Source organism: Martes martes, assembly GCF_963455335.1.
Source record: "Martes martes genome assembly, chromosome: 6".
In the NCBI taxonomy this organism is placed as follows: Eukaryota; Metazoa; Chordata; class Mammalia; order Carnivora; family Mustelidae; genus Martes; species Martes martes.
The window spans coordinates 134,750,481-134,775,999 of record NC_137893.1 but is presented as its reverse complement, the minus strand read 5'-3'; the positions used below and the strand labels follow the sequence as shown (position 1 = coordinate 134,775,999).

The window sequence follows — 25,519 nt, the reverse complement described above, 5'->3', positions numbered from 1 at the left end:
TGCATTTCAGCAGGTTCTCAAGTGATGCTCATGCTGTTGACCCGTGGACCACACTGTAGGAATCCCCCACGCCCTCCCCACTGGACGATTCCCACATTTCATCAGGCAGGAGCGTCTCCAGACGCAACCCTCTGTGTCAAATGTTTTAGCTCTTCCTGCTGCTTGGATAGTGTTACTGAAATGCAAGAAAAAGCCCAGTTAAGCCCAAGATGGAAGAAAATCTCCTATCCCTTCTTCCCTCCATGGTTTACCTCTCCTACTGCAGGACGTGCGCACACACAAGACGGAGCCCCTGGTCTAGCACTCTGCCACCGCCCCGCACAATCCCTGTCCAACCACAGGCCCTTGGGATGGAAATTCTGTTCACCATAAAAACAAAACTAAACGAAACTTTTTTCTCGGCATGTCTGCTTCAGGTAGGGAAGTCTCTCTGGGATTTGGAAGGTCTTTTTCTCTTTGCTCCCTATCGTTTCTAGGGTTATTAGCTCAGTTTCTTCCCCTACAAGAAGGGACCCCAAAAGCAGCCCCCTTGCCGGGTGGAGGTGAAGATGGCCAGCTGAGGTCCTGAGGGGGAAATCGTGTTATCCACAGAAAGGCCTCTGGAGTCTTAGATGATCTTACGTCAGGGACCAGAGTGGTCGTCTCTCCATGGAGACAGGCTGAGTCTTCTCTTACTTAGCCAAATAGCCCAAGAAACAGGGCCTTTCTTTCTGCCATCTGCTAAAATGAACAAGAAACAAGAATAACCCTTGTGGATTACCCCCCAACAATCAGGACAAGAACCGCTGAAGAACTAAAAGGGTGTTTAACAACTTAAAATGTAGCCTGACACAGAGCAGCTTAGAATATCGACCCATTCTCTGCTTCTTCTGTAGGGGAAAGCAGTGGCCCCCTTCTCCAGCCCAGCGCCCCAGATTTTGAAATGCGGCTGGAATAAGCAGCTGTTCAAAAAAAGCTTCGGAATAGAAAAAAAGTAAGACTCCTTAACCCCCACGACGGTCCCTTTTTCCTTTTTTAAACCTTTGCAAGTTTTAAACACAGATTCTGTTTTTGTCCAGGAGAAAGCAGCTCTTCTGTCCCCCACACTTACTCTATCACCGAAAAACACATGGGCAGCCGGGACAGCTGCGAGTGACACACACACAGCACTGGGGCACCTGGCAAGATGTGGCTTTGTTCCCTGACATCCCGTGCAAGGCTTGCAAACCTCTATGCCTTGCCTCCTGAATGTGCATATGAGCACGCGCACTCCCCTGCGCGCGCACCATGCGCACCACGCGCACCTCGTGCACCCCGTGCGCATGGTCAGGGCTCCAAAACTCCGTCTGGGTGACAAGATGCCAAGAACTCTGTCTTCACCGCATTTCTTAAAGTTGGAGGCGGGGGTGGGAGAGCAAGGGCCCCTGCCTGCATCCCTGCAAGTCTCTGCGACAGGTCAGGGGCCTCGGGTCCCATGATGGGTGTGGCTCAAGCCCCAAGGCCACAGCCTCCACCCCTGAGCCCTTGAAGTTGTATCCCCCCCCCCCCCACCCAAGAAGCCTCCGTTAAATCTCCCCAAGACAGCCTTCGCAGCTTTCATTAACAACAAAACGCAAAATGCGGTTGCCCCTTTCCCATCAGACAGTCCTGTAGCCCCGACTCAGCACCTTTCACGAGATGTCAGCCTTTCTGAAAGGCTTTTAAAAAGGATTTTCTATTTTGTGCAGCGAGTTAATGGGAGATGTCAAGCATCTGAGCGACTGGACCGGTCTCCGGGTTTGCTATGCAGATGCTGCACAAAGAACCACGTCCACTCAGGGTCAGTGTGGCGACTCGTACCCCATTTCAGTTTGCCTTAGGGGTGGTCTTGGAATGCACAGAGAAAGCCCGCCAGCCTGAGCGATGCCCCGCCGGGCTTTGTGGCTGGGAAGCTGCATCCTCATGCCCTCCCTCCTGGGTCCCCTCCGGGCTGGGCTCTGTGCCGGCAGTACCGCCGCCGCCGCCAAGGCCAAGATACCAGGGATGACCATGATGGAGCTGGCTGCAAGGGCCAGGTCCACAAGGAAGCTGCTACACTGCTCTCAGGTCTATTTCCCTCCCTCTCTTATTGGCGTGGTGACTCGCAGTGGCTCGTGTCCAGAGCTACGAAGTCAAAGTTGAACTGAATTTATAGACCTCTGAGTGTTATCCTTATTTTTGGGGTGTGCTTTTCCAGCAGCAGCAGCAATTACCTGACCTGGGGAGATGCTGGCTCCCACTTAGCACGGGTCCTTAGATTTTGGTGGGGGGAGGAGAGGAGATGCCGTGAGCCACCTTGGAAGGAGGCGCTGGTGCATCAGACTCAGGGTAGAGATTTTCCCGAATCATAAACAGCACGCGAGCTACAGTTAGAAGCCAGAATTACTGTCTTTTATTGCCTGTGCCGTGAGCATAAAAAATGGATTTCAATTTTCTGCCTTGAGCTGGACCTAATCCTTGGTACATATGACTTTATATTCTGCTTACGGGGACTTCAGTTGTGAAGCACCTGGCAGCATAAAGTACAGATTTAGCCTCCTCTTTCTCTTCACCACGTTACGACGTTCTGCATAAGCGCAAATCACATCCCAGGTTCCAGGGGGACGGGCAGGACTAACGTTTTCCCAGCGGCCCCATCTGGTTCGCTGCCTCCTGCCCCCACAAAGACAGCAGCTTGCTAAGTGATGGGAAGAAGCCGTCCCTGATGAGGGGGAGAGGCGGAATTTTCGTACTTGTCCAAGGAGGGTCCTACTTCCGATCTGGAAATGCTGCTTAGCACTGGTTTTCATGTCTGAAGTGTATGTGCAAACTGTCAAGGACTGGCAGGTGCTTTAATCTGAGAGCACCTAGGAATCTAGGTGATTCCTAGATCAGTCTAGGAATCTCCTGATTCCTAGACTCACGGACACTGAGGAAAAGCAGCAGCTGCAGGCAGGTCTCCGTCCAAATTCACACGGCCTTCTGCAGTCTTCTGCCTGAATTCCTGAGACCACACGCTCTTTTTAGGAACGTGGTAGACTGCTTTAATGATCAATCCACATAAATAGCTGCATGCAAATGAATTTGGATTCTGTAAGATGTTAATTCCAAATTGCCACAGGTAGACACATGCAGCACTCTCACGTTTATTCCTTTATTTTTTTAAAAAGATTTTACTTATGAATTTGCAAGAGAGCGAGCACGAGCGAGCACACGCACAAGCAGAGGGGAGGGGTAGAGGGAGAAGCAGGCTGCCTGCTGAGTGCAGAGCCGGACATTGGGGTTCCATCCCAGGACTCTGAGATCGTGACCTGAGCTGAAGGCAGACGCTTAACTGAGTCACCCAGGTGCCCCCCAACATTTATGTTTACAACATCCAGTAATACTCCTTTCTCAGATCTCTCCCCGAGATCTCCATGCACTCCCCGGGAGAATGTAGGGCTACGGTCCACAGAAGAGAAATGACAGCTTCCAGGTCTTAGATCAAAACCAGGCACCCAGGCTGCGATGTGGTCCTTGGGCTGAATTTAGTCCATAAATATATTCTGCTTGCTCTGTACCATGTTTTACAAATTTGGAACTTTTGCTTAAAAAAAAAAAAAAAGAAATCCAGATTTTTTTCAGAGGATTTGAAAAACTAGTCCTTCATGTCTGCAAAACAACAGGGGCTTAAGAGGAACAGCACTGGTGCCTTTAGATAAGTAGATACCGGGTGGACTTCCCACGCTGCCCCCGTTTCCAGCACTCTCTGTTCACAATCTTAGAAACGCCCGCCTCACTTCTGTTCACTCTCTGGCGGGCCCCGACATGCATTTGAGGTTCTGGCCCTTTTCCTAGTTCGACCCACTTTGCATCTCCCCAGATGTTATGGGTTGAATCATGTCTCCCCAAAATTCGTATGTCGAAGTCCTAACCCCAGGAGCTCAGACTGTGACCTGATCTAGAGACAGGGTCTTTGTAGAGATAACCAAGTTAAAACAAGACTGGTACGGGGGCCCTCACCGGTATGACCACTCTCCTTATGGAAAGGGGGAACTTTTGACACAGAGACACGTTCCCAGGGAGAAGCACAGAATGAAGGGCAGATTGGGGCAAAGTGTCCAGAAGCCAAGGAATGCCAGCCGATGCCCAGCAGCCAGGGGAGAGGCATGGCACAGATGCCCGTTCATGGCCCTCAGAAGGAACCAAGCCTGCAGACACCTTGGTCTTGGCCTCTAGCTGCCAGAACTGGGAGGCAGTCAGCTTCTGTGGTCTAAGCTGGTCAGTCTTTGGTGCGCATTTACGGATGCCCGAGGAAAGCAATACCCCAAGTAGCTTAAATTAAGTATCTTCCTTTGATTGGTCGGAGTCGAATCATGGGTGCGTAGACCGAACCCCGGGATGTGTCTGGTGCAGAGAGAAGACATCACGAGGAAGACATCCTTCCCCAAACCGAGCAAGGCTTCCAAGCGCTTCCCCACAGAGATGGCTCCAATTATAGGTCGGGCCGTGCCCGCTCCAGCTCGGGCGGTGCCGAGGTGCTGGTCAATCCCGACCGCAAAGAAGACGAAGGCCCTTCCCCGGGAGAGGAGGCTGATAGTGAAAGCGAGACGAGGTGTCTTCAGGGAACGAGTGTGGCAGGGAAGCACACGGCCTCAATCCTCACGCCTGTGTGTGTCTAGATGACACGCTCCCTCATGCACTGCGAGACGCCTGCTGTTTGATTTTCCTTCCCAGGCTTCTGCTCCCCTGTCTGATCTGAACGTTCTGGAAGGGACTGGAGGGCCTGGAGGAGAGAGCCTCGGTGGGAGAGGGCAGGGCTGGCTAGGTCTGGAAACTGGCTGCTCCCCAAGGAAAGGCCTAAGTGTACGGGCCATGTTCTGGCGTCTTAGCTCCTCCCTTTTAAAAAACAAGTAGTCCTGGGCGCCTGGGTGGCTCAGTGGGTTAAGCCTCCTCTGCCTTCCGCTCAGGTCATGATCTCAGGGTTCTGGAATCGAGGCCCGCATTGGGCTATCTGCTCAGCAGGGAGCCTGCTTCCCCCTCTCTCTCTGCCTGCCTCTCTGCCTACTTGTGATCTCTGTCAAATAAATAAATAAAATCTTAAAAAACAAAACAAAACAACCAAACAAACAAGCACTCCTGGTGACTTACAGGACAATTGACCTAGAGGGTGTCTCGGCGATGACAGCATGTTATTTTAGGGCATCACGCTTCCCTTCAGTCCCTGAGCGTCCCATTCCCAGGGGCCCTGTGTTCTAGCCTCCGGGGAGAATTTCACTTCCTGGGCCGGTCAGCGCCCCAGGCCGCAAAGTGGAGAAGGGCCAGAGGGCAGATCAGGCTGACTGCTCCTAGGGGTTCAGGTTGAAGGGCCGGGAGAGGAGACCCAGAGGGGAAGCAGTGGGGTCTTGCACTCGGGTGGGACTCCCCGGCGTGGGGAAGTGAGAGACTGCCCTGAGCTTGCACACTTCCACGGACCCGAGGTCACCAGAGATGAAAAGTCCTCCTCATCTAGCTTGAAATGGGCCCTTAGATCTGTGGGCTGCATGCTTTTTGAAAAGTCCATCAAGAAAATCTAGGCAGTCACCCCCCACCTCCCCCACCCCCCTATGCCCTTTCCTTTAGCTACCTCCTAGGGCCCCTGCTTTCATACACCATGTGGGTTGTAATACACACAAGAGCAATCAGCTTAAGAAGAATGATACAGAATAAATTTAAATAGACATTCTGTTACCTTTCTCCCCCAACCCCCACCGTCCAGTGAATGGCCTCGCTCACCCTTGGTTCTCTGCACCCACCCTGAGTCTGTATACATAAGGCTCAAAGCAATGTGCACCCAGTCGACCACGTTCATGTCTCAAGGGCAGCCTGCATTTCTCATCTGGCAACTGACGGAAACAGTTATTTACTGTCAAAACATCCAGATGACTCACTGATTGAGGTTTTGGACAGTGTGCCCGATGGCATCAATGAGAACATATTTCTGGAAGAACGATGTGTGTGCATTCTTATGGAGAAATTCTGCCTTAATGCTTGACATTGTTTTACTGGGCGCTTCTGCTTCCCACCCCCCGAGTTGGGATTATTCTTGGAATGCTGCATTGTTTGTTTGGCTTTTTTTAATACTATTAAAACTGCCAGGCTAAAATTATGTTTTGTGTCTTACTTGTCACTCCCGGAACACTGCAGACTTCGCTACGTGCTTTTTCAAAGCATGTAAGATTTCCAGCACGATTATCCGACCTCCAAGAGCCAAAGAATGCCACAGCCCCGTAGCTTCAAACTCTAACACAGATTCCTACATTCTATTAGCTACTTTCTTTGGTAATAAAGCTCACCGATGGCACAAGGTCATCAGATGACCTAATCTAATCCCGTCGGGTTGGGAAGTAAAGGCCCAGGGCAGATGCCTGCTCAGGAACAGGCAGAACCAGAGCAAGAACCCAAGGCTCCTACCCCATGACCAGCTCTGCACCATCATCTTCTGCTTCTCACATGTCCCCTCCATGTGGCCCTGGCTTCAGGATAATGAGTGGCTGCGAGCACAGAGCTGGGTTCTCATTCCAAAGGGAATCATCCTGAAAACTCCTTGGCTGTGATCAGTGGCTGCACTATCTCAAAGAAGACCGTGAGATGCGGACTTGGCCCGGCCATCTGATTCGCTGAGATCTGTACTATCTGGACGACCCGCTAAACACTTAGACATCCTCTCTTTCAGACCCACTTTCTACAGTCTAGCTGGAGACATCTGGGGTCTGGCCATGAGGGAGTAAACTCTCTAGCTGGACGACTGAACAAAGATGAAGGGAATTCGGACCCAGGGTGTAAGCCTTAAATATGCCCAACACGGCCCTCCCGACTTCCCTCCCTCTCCCCCAGGCCATGACCAGGGTGCAAGAGAGTTGGGAACCATAACCAGTAGATTTTTGGAATTTTCCAAGCAGAGTTGAGTGTTGTTAGAAGAGGAAGGGTTGGGATGAGGCTTCAAACGTGGAGAGTTTTCCTCCAGCGCATGCGTGGTCTGTCTCTTCCCACCTGCGGTCTTGTCCCCGCCACTGCCAGCCAGTCATGGCGGCGTTATGGGGATGGGGGTTCAGACGTGAGAAGCTGGGTACCATCTCCCCTTCAGGAGTCTGTTCTGGGACATCAGTGGCCTGTTTTGTCAGTTACCTCCAGGTAGAACAGCTCTACAACGGATAAGCCAGGAGGCCAGGCTGAGCCTGCTTTCTACACGTCCCGCCTTTCCCTCTCTCCCCATGGACCTCACGCCCTCAGCTCGCTTCCCACAGAGAATTCTTCCATTTTGCCCTCACATACTTGGGGCCCTACTTGTTCTGTAGCAAAGCTGGGAAAGCAGGAATGAAGGGAAGAGAAGCCTGACCAAGGGTGCGGGGAGCTGCACTTGGAGAAGATGGCTGGGGTCAAGGAACGGCTCCTTCTCTTTTCCCTCCTCCCCTAAAAGACAGCCCTTTTTTTTTTTTTAAAGATTTTATTTATTTATTTGACAGACAGAGATTACAAGTAGAGAGGCAGGCAGAGAGAGAGGGGGAAGCAGGTTCCCCGCTGAGCAGAGAGCCCGATTCGGGACTCGATCCCAGGACCCTGAGATCATGACCTGAGCCGAAGGCAGCGGCTTAACCCACTGAGCCACCCAGGCGCCCCAAGACAGCCCTTTTTGTGTTAGGTTTAAAACTGAGCAAGCAGGTTCCGGAAGCAGCCCAAAGCTATACCCACCCACCACTTGCCCAGAAAGAAGATCGGGTTTGATCCTGGGAGAGGGATGGTAATAGCGACGCGGCTTTGAGCAGTGGTTGAAGGAAGAGGATGGGACCGTGGGGAAGAGCTTCGGGGACAGACTTTTGTTCCACAGAAAGAAGAGTGTTTAACGGCCCAACAATGGGGCAGGCTCTCCAGGATGCTGTTTAAGTAGCTGTCACCATAGTAAGAAGAGAGATATGGATCACTAAAGTGTGGACATGTCACCACGTTCAGTGAGTGTGTGAGTGTGTGTGTGCGTGTGGCAGGAGGGTAGAGATCTTCGTTCTAGGGCTCTAAAGTCTGCATAACACGAGACCAAATCATCCGTCTGTGCTGAACGTTTACGCAGGCTGGTACCATCAAAACAGCATCCTCCAGGACAAAACCAAGTTAACCATGGGACAGAAGGGGCCCGTTGGTGAGGGTCTAAGTCGGGGGGAGGAGAGGACACTAGTATGCTGCTGGACACCTCTGGGAGCTCTCTAGGCACAATGTTCCTCACCTGTACTTGGGAAGATAATGAAAGCCCCTGCATGGGGTTGCTGGGAGGGTAACGGAGTGTCTACTATGGACTGGGAACGGCTTTAAATGCTTTACTTATGTTTCTGAATCCTTACAACTCCCATTTTACAAATGCGGAAACAGGCAGACAGAACAAGTGACTTACTCGAGGCTGTCCCGCTGGGAAGAGGCAGAGAGCCACTCCAAACCTTGTCACAGTGCCTGGCACAAAGGACGGGCTCCGTGTGACAGCGGTTAGACCAGAGAGGAGGGGGCGTAACACACTTGGTCAGGAGGGGGCGCTCCAGAGCCATTGGGTGCAGCAGGAAGGAGGTAACTACAGGTCTCTACACCCGGGGTCGTCCTCTGTGAAATGGGCACACGAACACCCATTTCACAGGGAGGCTCCAAGAGGAGATGATCTAATACATGTAAAACATTTAGAAGAATGGCAGGCAAACTAAGTGCTCTGCGAATGTTGGCTAATACCACACACGCGTGCCCGAGGTTCTAAACACATGCGTCCGGTGTTCAGTGCGTTCATAGAACACCGTGCCCCGAGTCGGTCTGTCCTATCTGCACATAAAGCCAACCACTCAGGAAGGCTCACAGGCTGCTGACGAGGCACGATCCCCACAGGCCTCATCCAGTCACACAGCACAGCAGACAACATGCTTCTCCGACGGCAGTGAACTTCACCAAACCACAACGCCCATGTACGCGGGTCGTCCTGGCCACTGGACAGCGGTGGCTTTTCTCCAGGCAGTTATTCTACCTGGAAACCTACCCTTTGGCTTCTCCTGGAGCATTTAATCAAGGAAAATTTCCAAGAAATTTTCTTGGAAAAGGGGAAGGGACTGTAAGAGCAACGGGGGAGGAGACCCGGAACGTCTTACAGGGACATTCCCTGCAGGAAGCTCTTTGGGAGACACCTGGGACTGACCTGGGGATGGAGAGCGAGTTCTACTCGAGTCCGCGGGATAGGACGGACCGTCGGGCTGTCCTACCTGGTGAGCTTGGTGCCGATCTGCTGTCGAAGCTCCAGCCTCTCCTCGTCCGTCTGCCTGGGAAGGATGTTCTTTTCTTCGAGCTCCCGCTTGGAGGGCCTGTTGCTGAGTTTGATGGCTAAGGAGTCCTTCCTGCACACCTTCATGGCCAGGGAGGCTGCGGGAGGGAGAAACAAGCCCTTAATGCTGACCCCCAGCTGCCCGGGCTCCACGTGGCCAGTGGTGGGCCCCGAGGTGAAAAGCAGGCAGGCAGACACCAGGGGCTTTGCTCCTGGGGGTGGTGAAGGCCTTACTCAGAGCTTTCATTGATAGAGCTCCCGCGACCAGCATGTTCTTTGTCCCTAGCGCTGTCCTGTGCATGTGAGGGGCACACGGGGAGGCTCTGATGGGCTCTCGGCTCCCCAGGAACCCAGCAAGCAGGCAACATCTCAAAGGAGGGCCGGCCGGGCTGTGGAGTGCAACTGAACGCAAGGCAGAGGGTGGCCACAGGCCTTGGGGGGGCTATAGGGAGCTTCAAAGAGGAGGGGTTGGCACCCGTGGGACAGGGGTCACCCGAAACAGGCAGCGGCTGGAGGCCATCTGTAGGGGGAAGGCTCAGAGAGGACCGACGAGCTCGGCGATCTCAGGAGATAAGAGACCAGCTGGAGCGGAGCTGGGGGCATGCGAAGGAAGGGACGGCTGGGCAAAGCGGGGTGCGTTTGGGGCTGGAGGGGAAGCGAGGTCACAGAATCAGCAACATTCTGGGATTGAACAGAGAGCAGGGCTTGCTTACGTCTGGGAGAAATCTGCAGTTCTCAAGTAGCAGTGATTCTGCACCCCCGCCCTCTGCCCAGGAACCCTTGGGCGAGTCTAGAGATACTCTGTGCTTGTCAAAACTGGGGTGTGGTGGGGGGAGGGGGTGTTCCTGGCATCTAGTGGGCAGAGGCCAGGGGGCACTGTTGAACACCCTGCAATGCACAGGGCAGCCCCCACAAGGAAGGATTCTCTGCTCTGAATATCAGTGATGCCGAGGCCAGGAAACGTTCAATTCTCCGGGTAGGAAACGGGGAGCAGAGGCTGGCTGCGGCTCCCCTTCATGGGTCCCTTGGGCTTTGGTGGCCCCTCTATGGTTCTTTTTCCTGGACGTTATTTTGATCATCTCATTCATTGCTTGTTCACCAGGCCTCTCCTGAGCTCTCGAGTTTAGCCAGTGATCTGAAGCCTGGTTCGGGCAAAGCAGGAGGGAGAGACTGGGAAGCAGCATGAGGTGGGGGATGGATTCCTTCAGATTTTGTTCTAGTGCCAGTATTCTCTCTGCCTCCACTGGTTTTAGAACAAGGGCTTTGGAAGGAGACCTAGCCGGTGTCCAATCCCAGCGCTGCCCTTATACGTGAGGCTCTGGGCCCGTCCCTTCCCTCTCCATGTTCTTCCCTTATTTGTGAAACGGGACAACAGCATCCACGTCTCCGGGTGTTGTGAGATGCACGAACAGAATAAAATCTCAGTGCATTCTCAGGCACACAGTATATACTCAGTATAAGGTTGTTATTATGTAAATTCATTAAAAAGTTGGCCAAACAGGGGTGTGTGGGTGGCTCAGACAGTTAAGCATCTGACTCTTGGTTTCTGTTCAGGTGATGATCTCAGGGTTGTGAGATTGAGTCCCACTTTGGGCTCCGAGCTCAGCATGGAGTCTGCTTAAGATGCTCTCTCCCTCTGCCCCTCCCCTAATTGCACATACTCTCTAAATAAATAAAAAAAATTTTTTAAGAAGATTTTATTTATTTGCCAGAGAGACAGAGAGAGAGAGCACAAGCAGGGGGAGTGGCAGGCAGAGGGAGAAACAGGTCCCTGACATGGGACTCAATCCCAGGACCCCTGAGATCATGACCTGAGCCAAAGGCAAATGCCCAACTGAGCCACCCAGGCATCCCTAAATAAATAAAATCTAAAAAAAAAAAAAATTGTTGACCAAATAATCAGTCTGTAATCACTGAACTAAAATTTATTATTTTTACACCAGATTTTGAACTTTACTTTTTCATTGTTTCCCTCATGCCTGCACACACGTAAAAGGCCTTAAGTAAGAAAGTTAAAGTCAAGCCTTCTAGAGTTGTGGATGTGGGCTTAAAAATGATTTGTTACATACACAACGGTCAGGACTTTGAGTATTCTGTGGACTGGAACTGAGTTAGGGTCCCTCCTTCCCCCTTTTATTTTTGAGGAAGGGGGTTGGATCCCCCCACAAGGGAATCAAAGACAGAAAAAGCCATCCACGAGATGAGACATGGCAACATGGCGTTGCAATTTTTGGAGCTGTGGTATCTGGAGGACCTCTGCCCCTTTCATCTTCCTAACTGAGCTGCCCTGTGACCCCAGGCCAGTGGACACCTGCGCCCAGATTGGAAGCCAGAGCGTGGGGCCACTGGGGCAGGTCTCCTCCCTGAGCAACCCCCCACCTGCCCTCAGCAACATGCCGCGGTGTACGCACTGGTGTACAGCGAGCTGTCGTCGTCCTCGTCCTCTTCCTCCTCCTCCTCTTCTCTTGTGTACAGGCAAGAAGAGTCTTCGTAGTCTGATTCATGAGGCACATTTTCTTTATTGTCATCACATTCAATCACAACAGTTGGCACTTGTCTTATCTCCGGAAGGCCCAGAGGTCCTGCTTTGGTGACACCGTCACCCGAATGCAAACCAGAGCTGTGGTAAGAAGTGGAACAGGGGACCCGCTGCTCGGAGCTGTCGGAAGAGGAGGGGGAGAGAGGATGTTAATTTCAGCCAACACATCACATAAACGCAGCAGAATCTTTCTAAAAGTCAACTGCCCCATCCTAGGAGACAAATGGTCTACTAGGCAATTGATACCTCCTTTCCCATCTCACAGCAAAACATTTCAGGGCAGCAGAGCTTCCCAAGGGATGGCTGGGGGTAAAGTTCCCACATCTGTGTGGATGAACTCAATGCCTCTCAAATGTACACCTGAAAATGGTTATGATGCTAAACTTTTTTTTGGGCGGGGGGGTCTGGTGCATTTGTCACAATTTAAAAAAACCAGAATTTTTTAAAAAAGAATTTGAATTCCAGGAATATTTATGGTTAAGACCAACATCTCCAAATGTCAAAGGAAGGTTTGTTTGCAAGCCACACGTTTCATGCGAGGAGTAAAAGCACTCATAGGAGGGTAGAGCTCAGGATCCAGGAAAGAAAGAGATAATGCCCGAGGTTCCGGCTTTCAAAGCTACACAGCAGAGCTGGTAGGAGTTGGGGTGGGAGAGACTGTTCGAGATGTCATGGATGGAGAGGCAGAGGAGGAGCAGAGATGGGACCCTAAGGCTGGAGACACGTGTATGACCATCGTGGTGGACGGGGTCATGGAGAAGTTGGAGGGATTTCTCTCCCAAGGACCGTATCAGACTCTCAGCAGCCACAGGTCATGTCAGTCTAGATTTTTTTGTTAAGTTAATCTTCCAGAAGGCAATGATGATGATGTTCCTGGTTTTACCTCTTAAGGTGAACCAACTCAGATAAAAAAATACATTTTAATTAAAAATGGTTTGCTTCATTCTAAAAGCCATCTAAATTTACTATAGGGAAATTAGGAAACATGTCTCAAAAATACAGAAAACATTATTATCATTATTATTTTTTTTTAACAGAGTCTTTCCTAGGCCCCTCTAGCAATTTAGAATTCTTTTTATGACAGGCTCTGAATGAAGTCCAGCAAGAAAGTAGCCAGAAACACACTGAAATTTTATAATTCTTCTTCAGGCTAACTGCAAATGGCACTTACATCTTCTACTTAAGGAATTTCTAAGCATAGGTGACTCGCTGCATTCTCCCATCCCAGAGTGTCTGACATTCACAAGGAAGGGGAGGAGGAGGTTAGGCTACACTACGTATCAATACGTTTTACATTAGCGTATCTTATCCAAAAGAAAAATTTTCCTCGTGATATATGAGTGCATGATAGTCTCCTCTGAAACGTTCATTACACTTTAAATTATCGCCGTGTCTAATTTAAATTCAATTAACTTTCTTCCTCCCATTGTTTCCAAAGAGCTGTTTTTCTCTGTGTGTTTGGCACATAACTCTGCGGTGACACAAATGGAAAATCTAGTTAACACATTACGAGCTCTGAGCTTCTAGGCAAGGAACTCAATCAACTTAAAAACCCTTCGACGGCTGAGCAAGAGTACGACACAGAGTTACAAAAACAGCATCTTACGAGCCATGACCCATGTGAGGAGTCCATTTCCCGCCGGATTCCGTATCAAGGGCAGTGAGGGCAGGTGGGGGGAGCATGGGAGGGGTGGCAGAAGGGACAGCTGGCTGATGGGGACTTACCGTCCCACCCGCCAGGTGGCCCTCTCTTCCGCAAGGCAGAAGCTGCCTTCCAGGTGCACTCAGATTCCCACACTGAGAATTAAGGCAAGTAGACTCGGGAGAAGGACAAATCTCACTGCACGGCAGGCCCTTGCTTGCATCCCCCCTGCCTTTTCCTCTCCGTGATAGTTTAACTAACAAAACCAAGCCACAGAGCTGGGGATGGGACAGGTAGGAGTGAGGCGTGGAAGGTAGCCCTAGATGTTCCTGGGCGGTCGGAAGACTCTTTGGAGGCCCAAACAAACAAACAAACAAACAAAATTAGACACGAGAAAGCATAAGAATTCCTTAAGCTAGAAGGTTCCACACGGTCTCAAGAGGACAGAGAAAGGAGGAACAGTATGCAAAGAAAGAGAAGAAAAATCAGCCTCACAGCTCGGCTGGGTAAACAGGAGGCTGTGGCTTGTCCACCTTGACAGACACAGGGTAAGAGTGAGGCCTTGAGGAGGACGCATGGTAAGTTGGGCCCATCGGCTGCGGTGGCGTGTGCGAGCCATCCCTCAGGCCACCGGCCTTGTGAAAAAGGGACCGGTCATGGTGATCGGCGAATGCCTGCTGGGGGCACCACAGGCACACCTGAAGGCCTCGCCTGGTCAAGCATGTCATCTGCCTCAAGTATGACTCGAGCAGGGGAGAGAATGTCTGATTTACCACAAGGATAAAAAAGGTGTTTCCCGGGAAGCCAGGTGGATCCGCCAAGAGGGTCTGATTCATAAATATCTGCCGGCTGCCAACTGTATGTCAGGGAAGGCGCTGGGTGAAGGACAAACACCCAGATAATCCCACCCATCGGTAACTGGTGAGCCAAGGGACGGCAAGAGAAGACAAAGGAGACAAGTCAGCCGAGCGGGGGCTGGAAAGGTCGTTACGGGACCTCGGTCCGAGGAGTCAAGACACAGATCGGAGTCCAACTTTTGCCACATACTATCAAATCTTTACATTGGGCTAATGATGTAACTAACCTCTCTGAGCCCATGTCTCCTTGGGCAAAATCGGGTAATCCTATTTTTACGGCAGGGCCGGTGGCCAGGAGGTGGCCCGTGGGCGTGCCCTTGAACGAGGCCCTGTCCTGTTAGTGACAGCAGCGACCTTCCAGGGGGATTCTCGACACTCTCAGCCTCAGACAATTCACACCGTCGTCAGGGCAACTTGCTAAAACCCAGACTTCGTTCCTTCACCCATGAGAACTCGGAAGACCCACCCAGTCCCCAGAACCAGTGCTCCCAGAGTGACACAAGTGGGAGATTCCGCTAACGCCTTATGAGCTGTACTAGTCAAGGCCAAGAGCTAAATCGACGTGAACGTGAACGTAGTGCCTGATTACATTTGGCCTCCACCCCCGTGGCTGTAGGCAGGAAGGGGAATCCCTCGCCGAGTATCAGTCTTAGGAAAGGCTGGTTTTCTCTAATGGAGTTGTCACTTAGCAGATCTGCTCTCCGTGAAAGGTCTCACTGCTGAAGGGAAGTAAAAGCCATCGGCCTATGAGCAACAGTTCCAACACAGGAGGACACGCAGCCCCCTGCACAAGCTGACCCCTATTATTAAACCTACCCTCGATGCCCCCTGCCCAACCCTGTCCCCATTCCACGTACCCCTGAGTCCCAACAAGGCGTTACAGGCACTCAGCATGGAATGCGCTCCCCTCCCACCTTCACTGTGCTGATTTCAATTTATCTTTTAATCCTCTGTCCCAGGTGAAGCTTTGCCTACATTCTCCAGAGACTCCACCACTGTGAACGTTGTGAACATCTGTTCGCTTGCTGCCTCCTGTCCTCAACCAAGCTGGAGCCTCCTGGAGGGTCAGGGACCGGGTCTTACTGTTGTTTGTAGCAGATGCCCACCACTGTTCCTGACACAAAGCAGACACTCAATCATCTTTGATTATTTTTGCTGAGTGGATATGGGCTGGAATCCCTGAGATTTAGGTGCTTTTCTAAGGAGCTGGCAAATCATTTTCACAGAGTATTAAGAGGTTTTTTTGTTTGTTTGTTTATTTGTTTAATTTTCAGGGAGGTGCTCGTGATGTGTGTCCTGCAAGCCTGTGGGTGCCCCTGACTTGGCCAGCACTTTTGTCAATGGCTTAATGACAAAAAGGGCCTCCTTATCAAATATGCAGAAGAACTGGGATAGAGCAGGCATGGAGGGAACGAAAAAAGGGAACATTTCTTGGCTGTGTTGTCCGCTGTTCTAGAAACTTCTATATCTGATATCTCATTTTATCTTTATGACAACTCTGCAGGAGAAATGTCATTATCCTCATTTTATCAAGCAGGAAATTGAGGCTCTGGGAGGGCAATGAATAGGCTCATGAGGACACAGGGAGTAAAGAAGGGAGCTGGAATTTGAGCCCATCCTGTTTCAATATGCTATATCTAAAAATTGAATTGGGATACTGGTAAGACTGTGTACTTTGATTAATCACAAACCACACTCACTGTACACAAGCAAGGTGGAGGGAATGTGTAAAGGAGAGCATTATTACTTTATATAAGTATTTTAAATCTTACTAACCAGGGTAGGTAACAGTGTTTGACCGTGCCACCATCAGGCTGCCCTTGGGCACTGAGTTTAGAGGATTCAGCTCAGACACTGCATTGTAATCATCAGGACTCATTGGACGATTCCTCTGTTGACTCATGTGATGACCTCATCGCGTTGACTGTCTTGGTCTCTTTCGCTCCAATGTGGCAAAGTTGAGGCATTGCAATGGAGCCTCAAATCTTTACTATCTCAACTATCAGAAAAATGTTTTCTGAAATTTATATGGAACTATGGAAGATTCCGAAAAGCCAAAGCAATCTTGAGGAAGCAGAACAAAGCTGGAGGGATCATAATCCCAGATTTCAAGATATACTACAAGGCTGTAGGGTACTGGCACAAAAACAGACACATAGATCCACAGAACAGGACAGGGAGCCCAGAAATAAATCCATGCTTATGCGGTCAGTTAATCTACAACAAAGGAGGCAAGAATATACAATGGGGAAAAGACCATCTCTTTGATAAACGCTGCTGAGAAAACTGGACAGCTGCATGCAAAAGAATGGAACGGGACCACTTTCTTACACCGTAAACAAACATAAGCTCAAAATGGGTTAAAGACCTAATTGTGAGACCTGAAACCGTAAAAATCCCAGAAGAGTGCACAGGCAGGACTCCCTTTGGCCTTTGCAACATTTTTCTAGCTATGCCTCTTAAGGCAGCAGAAACAAGAGCAAAATTAAACTACTGGGACTACACCAGAATAAAAAGATTTTGGCACAGCAAAGGAAACCATCCATAAAACAAAAAGGTGACCAACTGAATAGGAGAAGATATATGCAGAGGACAGATCCAATAAGGTGTTAATATCCAAAATATTTGAAGAACTTATACAACTCAGTGCCAGAACCCCAAATAATCCAATTAAAATATGGGCAGAGGACCCGAATAGACATTTTTCCAAAGACGGCATCCAGATGGCCAACAGCCAGATGAAAAGATGCTCGACATCACTCACCATCAGAGAAATGCAAGTCAAAACTACAATGTTATTACCTCACGCCTGTTGGAGTGGCTAGCATCAAAAAGACAAGAAATGGCCAAAAATAATAATATTAAGTGTTGGTGAGGATATGGAGAATGGAACCCTTGTCCACAGTTGGTGGGAATGCAAGCTGGTACAGCCACTGTGGAAAACAGTATGGAGTTTCCTCAAAAAATTAAAAACAGAATTACTTACAATTTGGAATTCCACGACTGGGTATTTACGGGAAGAAAATGGAAACACTATTTTGAAAAGATACATGCATCCTTATGTTGATTGCATTATTATTTACACTAACCAAGACAGGGAAGCAAGCAGGTGCCCACTGACAGATGAGTGGATAAAGAGGATGTGGTAGATACAACGGAATATCGTGCGACCATAAAAAAGAATGAGTTTTTTTTGCCATTTGCAACACCATGGATGGACATAGAGGGTATTACACTAAGTGAAATAAGTCAGAAGGAGAAAGACCAATGCTACATGGTTGCACTTAGATGGGAAATCTAAAAACCAAAATGAATAAGCAAACAAAACCAGACCCATAAATACATAGAACACACTGATGGCTGCCGGAGGGGGGCTCGGCACAAGGACAAAGGGAAGAGGGAGACACAGGCCTCCACTTAGGGAATGAAGTAGTCATGGGCATGAAGGTACAGCATGGGGAATACGGTCAATGGAAAAACAACTGAGTTTTCTGACCTCTGGCTTAAACTGATCTTTCCTAACTGCCATCACACCCACACTCACGTTTGTGTGTGCGTGCGATGGCTGAGTTCATTTATGCTATTTTCGGCTTTGTATCTTTAAGTCAGTGTTTAGAGGAACAAACACCATTGTGGCCTCATCTTAAGCACGACCTTTGTCATCCTAGGTCTTCTGCACTAATTATTCTATGTGTTTATAACTACTGTTAAAATAAGAAAGATGATTAACACTTTTATAGAAAGTTCTCCTGCACGGAACTTGTGTACTACCAACAACTGCATGTATCACATTTTGGTTAAATAATGGCCTAGACCAGGTTTTGCCAACCTCAGCGTGATGACCATCTGGGCTAGATGGTTCTTCGGGGTGCGGGTCTGTCCTGTGCTTTGCAGGGTGTTCAGCAAGCATCCCTGGGCTCTCCCCACAAGAGACCAGCAGTACCTCCTCCAACTGCCGTGACCAGAAATATCACCAGACATCGCAAAACGTCCTGCGGGGGCCAAACTGCCCCTCTGGGAGCCACTGGCCTAGAATATCCATGACAGTTTCACTCCGTGCTGCTTCCCCAGTGTTGTACCATGTGAGCGTCTTCTGAAGCAACCTTGGCATTGACTGTCGGGAATCTGCAGCTTTCCCTAGATTAGGAACCTTCCAGATCCTTTCTCCTGAGCGCCTGACTTGTTATGTTTCAGGCGGATTCTCAGGGGGTCTGAGGATCCACTGATGTCTGGCTTCCGCCGAGTCAATTCTCGGCTCCCCTGCTCCCATCCCCAAGCGGCTTCCGCACGGAAGCAAGAGCTCCCAGCACACTCTCGAGCACACCAGCTGTTCTCCCCACGCTGCCCGGGTCAGTGATCTCCAAAATGATACTCTGGTGGCCTGAGTCACCACGCATCCCGGAGTACCTGTCACACTCCCCGAGGAAAAGCTGACTCACGTAATACGATCCATTCTAGATCATTCGCATCAAAACTCCTTGGGATGAAGCCCTGAGTTTGCTTGGAATTCAAACGGAGCTGGCTGCCTGCGGCTTGAGCTCACTGTTCCTCTCCCCGGTAGCTGACTGGGAACGAAAACTGCAGGTAAACCCCAAGCCTCTCACCCAGCCTTCCTTTACTCTCACGGCACTGCCGCACGCAAAGAGGACAAACGTTAACATTTTAAATGCTCATCCTGAGCCATGCATCGGTTCATGAAAGCCTGACAACAGTCCTTTTGGAGAGGTACTACCCTTATCCCCTTGTCTCAGAGAGGAAAGGCGAGGCACATGGCCAAGCTCACAGCTGGAGCGGAGCAGACATGACTGGACTCAGGCAGGAGGGACTGCAGAACCTTATCCCTTACTGATGTCACAATACCAGCATCCATGCAGAAGCAGAATCCCTGGTATGGCTCTGAACTCGTTCTTCTTCCAGAACCTTCCCTTCTCCACCCTCTCTACGGCTGTCAAACAGATCTCATCATGTCATTCTCCCCGTTAAGACCTCTGAAGGGTCTCACTGTCAGCCTGATGATCTCCAGCCCCTCCCGCATGGACACGGGGGCGTCTCACACGATGGCTCCACACTTCCCTCAACCTGGTCTGTTCCCCCTTTTCACCGTATGCCCAGCGTTCTAGATGCACGGGGCCACGTGCTGCTTCCCAGGCACCCTGGGAGACTTCTTGTCTCCTCCCTCTGCTCCTGCCATCACTCAGGCTCAGAACTATCCCCTCAGAGTTTGGCCTGGGGCATCCCCCAGTCTTCAGGGATGGCTCAGATCCCAGTTCTTCCGAGCAGCCTTTCCTGATTTTTCCAACGGACACCAGGCCCTTCTCTGTGCTTCCAGCTCGGCTCCCAGCTCTGTTACAGCATCTGTCGCATTATGTGATGATTACAAGTCTGAGCACCTCCTCCCTGCCCCACTGACCATGAGCGTCGCAGACAGAGGCTGATTATCAATGCTCCTCATCTCCCAGCCCCATTTGTGTGCATGTTTTTGGAATGGATGGAAAAGTCAGTCAAATATTTGAACTGAAGTCCCCTGGAATCAGGCTAGGCCACCCTGTGTTTTCCCACCGTTGAATTCACGAAAATAACCATCCCTGTGACCTTTGCAGTCTTGCTGTTGTATGGAAAATAGCCTTATGACAGGAAAATTAAGGTTTTGGAAATTGTGATCGGGAGTTTTTCCCTAAGAAAATAACCCAAAGAGATAAGGCACAGAGGTTTCCGCTAGGAAGGATGCCATGGTACCCACGGTGCCCTCCATCTCAGGACCGCAGGAGCACGGAACAGGTGCGAGAGCTTAATTAAGGTCATTGCATTTTCCAATTCTACACTCACAGCCTGTCAGGCTACTTCCAATAAGACTGCCCAGAGTTAGGCCGTCTTGTAAGGTAATAGTTGGGCGAGATGGAATCTAGAAGGTTTCTTCTTATAGGATGTTCTATAATGAATTTAAATAAACACCAAAGGCCCTAAGTTATTCTCCAGGGGAGGGAGAAAGAGGAGATCCTCTTCTCCATCTACCTAGCTCCGGAGGATGTAATTTTCCCAGCAAATATCATAGGGATGAGCATTCCACCATATTCACGAGACGTGGGATTGCTGTACCATTTTGGAGTCTTTCCGTTCTACTAATTACATATACCAGGAGCTCTAGGGCACAGGGTGAAGGAGCCGGGCATCTTTCAAAGCTACTACAATAGCTAACACACGGGGTCCTTTAAGGGTCCTATAAAAGTGCTTTGAAAATGTTTATCTTCTCATTGACTCTCCACCAGAATGTGCGGCGTGAGGAAGGGTACTCCTATTATCTTGATCTTACGGAGGAGGGCGCTATGCTTCTGAGAACATGAGGGAAGGGACCACAGCAGGTATGTGACTTTGGATCTTCTCACTGCAGAGCCGGTGTCCTTTCCACCAACCATGCTGCCTTCTCCCAGAGAAGCCTCGATGACTCGGATTTTCTGGTACACGGATGTGCTCACTAAGAAATGCAATTGGCACAAAGAAGGGACAACAGGTACTCACAGAACCCAACTGCTCTTTTGCTATGAACTTTGCTTCGAAGAGCCCCAAGGCTAGAGGCTGTTAGGGAACAGAGAGGTAGATTTGAATTCTAGACTCTGGTAGTGTAATGGTCTTAGTGTGCATAGCATAGGGCTGGAGGTGAGTGGGTGCACAGACAGAACAGGATACGAGAGAGGGGAGACCCTAATTAGTAGGCGGAAAAGTCCAACTGTGAACACGGAGGGTTGGCACTGAAAAGGGGGACCGCATGCATTTACTGTGGCCACATTAATAACCTATTTTGTGGAGGACAGAAGGGCCTCCCCATCAACTCCCCATTTCCCTGTCTTATTTTTCCTCAGTGCCCCCTCCCCCACTTCACCACATATTACACGTTCATGGGTCTCCTCCCCCTAAAAGGTAAGCCCACGAGGAGTCTGTTTTGTCCTCACTGACCAAAAAGGATAATTTCCTTCGTGAAAAAAATGAACCAACAGGGAAGAATAAAGAAAAATTTACCTAAAACAGGAAGGCTACCACTTAGAATAGACACAGTAAAAACAGAAAAATTCTGAAAGCTTGAGAGTTAAAGGGAAGTCCTAAATCTGTAAAAACATACATTCTAAACTCTCTTCTCCTTCACCATGACATATCATGGATGTGAAAAGCTTTATTCACTCCCTCAGTCCTGTCTCCATCAAGAAAAACATTTAGCAAGTGTTCTCTTTGGAAAATTCAACTCTCCTTTTAGACATTACTAAGCCAAGTAGGAGACACACAGTTTGAGAGCACAAAGGTACCCCTCAGATTTCGAACCCCCTCCCCTCCACCATTTTCCTACCATCCCCCTCCCCTCCTCCATTTTCCTACCACCCCCCTCCCCTCCGCCATTTTCCTACCATTGAAATAGTTGCATGTTTCTAAGGAATCCCTCGACTTTGAAAATTAAGCGACTATCTTATAACCTATCATGTTTACCACTGGTGAGGGAGAAGCAGTTTACTTTTAATAATTCATAGAGAAATGAATGCCAAAACATCTACCACAATCCAGGTTCATGACAGCAATTGGTCTCTTTCCAAGAGAGCTTTGCATCATCACTCTCTGTCACGTGGTAACAGAGGCAAGGCAGGGCCCTGGGCCTCAACCACGGGTGGGGGATTACAGGTTATCAAACCCCTCTGATAGTCTTTTAGGAAATCAGGGGCAATTTTTGAAATTAAAAATCACTATTTTAAATCCTAATCTTTCTTGAAAAAAACTTGAGGACCATTTCATCATCCTTTCTAAAGAAAGACATGTAATAAAGAGATACTGCTTTCTGGCTGCGGATTTCAGAGGCACTGCTTGTTAAAGTTTTTAAAAAGACATTAATTTCCTCAGAGGACAGAGGAACTTTATTATCTACAAATATAACACTGAAAATGAAATGAAACTTCCAGGGGAACAGCTTTTGTGATGGGAGGCGCACGAGTTATAAAGAGAGTTTTCAGAGGGGAGAGAGAACAATTTTCTTCTTGGAGACCAAAAGTGTGTGAGAAATTATGCTACGAACTACAGTGCCTGAGGCTGAAGAATGACAGAAATAAGCACTGAAATCCAAGAAAACAGTTAATCAGCCTCATTTGAGGCCAGCAGGCACGCACTGTGTATTTTATTATGGCCTTCTAAGATAAGAAACTCAACATTAGAGCTTTTGTTTTTCTCTTGGACTCTAGTCAGCAGGAAACTATGCTCTTCTATATATAGAGCAGAGCACTGAGCCTTCCTGAGTCGAGAATGCATTTTGAGATTTTTTTTTTCCTCACTAGTGGTGATGAATTTAAATTAATTCATTCATAACCCTTCCTCTGCCCTTTCTAAGGGCCAGGGACCCACGTTTCTGAAGTCCTGTCTGAGGCTGGGATGGGAGACAAAAAACCGTAAGACACACAGAGTGTGACCCACGGCCCACCCCTGCTCTGATGGAGAAGCCTAGCAGTGGTGGGTTCCTCCCAGAACGTCAGCCCTCCGCACCAGCACAGGCCACTCTTAGATCATGCTTGGCTGGATGGTGGTGCCGGGAGGCAGGATGCACGGCAAGGAGGGCCTGTGTTTGAGACCCAGCTGGGCCCCTCACTCCCTGGACATCTAGGTTGGGCTTCTCCAGTTAAACGGAGAGACCTAGCCGCCCACCTCACATGCTTGCTCAGAGCATAGTGCTGGCGCAGTGTGCTTCGTAAATGTCAGTGTTGGTGGTTGCTGTTTTATTGTTTTATAACATTTTATTTATCTGAGAGAGGGAGAATGAGAGAAAGAATGTAAGAGCATGGAGAGTCAGAGGGAGAAGCAGACTCCCCGCTGAGCCAGGAGCCCGACTCGGGATTCGACGTGGGACTCGATCCCGGGACTCCAGGGTCATGACTGGAGCCGCTTAACCAGCTGAGCCACCCAGGTGCCCCAAGGTGGTTTCTGTTTTAACTAGGGATGTGCTTAAGCAGGGACCATTCATCATAAACCAGTTGTTACGGTTTTATTAAATTTATTTATTAATTGAATTTATTAAATTGGATTTATTAAAAATGCTTCCTTTAGAGTTTTGGTTATTTTTGGCCCTTAAAAATCTTTCTGGACAATGATTCTGAGACAATCAAAAATCAACAGTCACACATTGGGCAAGAGTAGGTTTTCTACTGATGCACATAGGAATTCAGGAGCAGGTTCTCCTTCTTCTGAAAATATGCTGCCTTTTTTCACCCTCTTAAGACTTCAAAGGATGTTAGTGGTGTGTACAGTCTCATTTTAACCCACCCCTGAGCACTTTGCTCATCACCTTAGCGGGGAAGATCCGTCCTGCTCACGGTGACATCACCTTGCACTGAAATCACATCACACCCCTGGGAGTCACAGTCACATTATAAAACAATACTGACGTGCAGCCACTTAGAAGTAAGAAATTGACGGTTCTGGCCTTAAGAGGTCAGGGACAAATGGTCACTGATACAAGAAAGAGAATCCTTCTGTGGAAACGCATTTCATTTAAGTACGTATGTGGGTTCACAGACATGAACAAAACCCTGAGCTGCTTTGCACAGATGCTACTTCACAAGCCAATGACATTTGGGTCTTTGGTTTCGTTCTTAGCAGGCCACCAAGGCACCAAGGCTTATCACCACCGAACACTGATTTGCAGACAGAAGCGTTCTTAGCACAAGCCAACCCAATAATTAGATGGTTATGGCGACGAGAAACCTTGGAAATCATCTAATTCATGACCAGGAATTATTCTTTAGAATTTCCTATGGCCCTAGAGGCCACGTGAAAAAAAGCAGTTGTTACCATGGAATGTATGTATACTAGGATTATAAATGAATTGTGCTCTTTGGAAGGTCTAAAAGTAATTATGGAATAATACGATTAAGAAAGACCACTGGTGTTATTAATTGTGGGTCTACCACAACACTTGGCATGCGGTATTCAGTAAATATTACAGAGAGTTCAAGTTGGTTTTGGAAACTTTCCTGCATCTGGTTGACCATCACTGGTCTGGATTTGTTAACACAGATGCACAACTAATATTCCGGAAGAGGAAAAATCACAGTCGAGTTAACAACCTACTTCAACCTATCTCACGCGAGGTTACCGAGTTGCACAGGTCCTGAGCAGACGATCTCCCCTGCTGGTTTTCCTTTATGAAATACACGAGTGAAACATCTGAGACAGCTGTTAGCCTAGCCGCCTCGAAGACCTCCAGGACCCTCTCCAGCAGTTCCTGGGTTCTTCTGTATGTTGGATTACAATCTTGTGTTATTTCTCTCATTCTCAATGATTGGTCTTCTACAGACGTGGGGAGTGACTACCAACTTCCTGCCTTTTCATAAAAATCTCACCAACCGTTCGGAGACAGTCTATCACTCCTTTCTCTCATCTGCTAGAATGTTCGCTCATTTCCCTTCACCCTCTTCATCTGGTCATCCCCATCTTTTGGATTTCAGCTGAGATGCAGCTCTCCAGAGAAGCCCACCCTGAATCCCACCTACCGAGCTGACCCCCTACTGTATGCCGTCCTCCTGCCCTGACTCCCCCAGTGTATGCTGCTGGCAGAGTCTGCATCCCTGGGGCAGGAGCCCTCCAAACCTGGTTCACTGCTGTATCCCCAGGGTCAAGCACACAGCCTGGTCCAGGAAAGGCACTCAGTAAAAAATTGCTGACTGATCTTACGGATGCTAAGGCAACACAGGTACCTTCCTTTTTAAGTGTCAGAACTTTCCTGTTCTAGCTGTTGAGGGACTCAGGGGTAGGAAAAGGTAGAGGAAAAGTGAATTTATCAGAGATATATTTATCTGTCCACTTTGAGACCCATGTGTAGTAAGCAAATGCATCCTCTGTAGAACTCAATGTCTGCTTCTTAAAATTTCCTAAACCAAAACTCAGTGGGTGAAAAATAAAATGGTCTTAAGAACATCAATTATTGGGTGGTGGGACTATGGGCATTGGGGAGGGTATGTGCTATGGTGAGTGCTGTGAAGTGTGTAAACCTGGCGATTCACAGACCTGTACCCCTGGGGCTAATAATTCAATATATGTTTATAAAAAAAATTTTTTTAAAATATCAATTATTGATATACATAAGGAATAATGGGAACAAAAATGTGGATTTTTTTTTGCTTTTTTAGTCCCAACGCAGAGATTTCAATTACTCCTTCCGTGCTAATACACTAGTCAGGATG

The 25,519-nt window shown here is 49.0% G+C and overlaps 1 protein-coding gene across 5 annotated transcripts in view; it reads right to left on the bottom strand.

The window, feature by feature from the left end:
- Positions 1 to 25,519, bottom strand: part of PHACTR1 (phosphatase and actin regulator 1) — a 305,573-nt gene that overhangs the window by 33,132 nt on the left and 246,922 nt on the right. For all 5 annotated transcript variants that reach the window (XM_080807028.1, XM_080807025.1, XM_080807027.1 and 2 more), the window contains 2 exons: positions 11,689 to 11,936; positions 9,219 to 9,375 (listed from right to left, as the gene is read on the bottom strand). In XM_080807028.1, the coding sequence (XP_080663154.1) occupies positions 9,219 to 9,375; positions 11,689 to 11,936 (405 nt within the window). The remainder of the gene's footprint in view (positions 1 to 9,218; positions 9,376 to 11,688; positions 11,937 to 25,519) is intronic.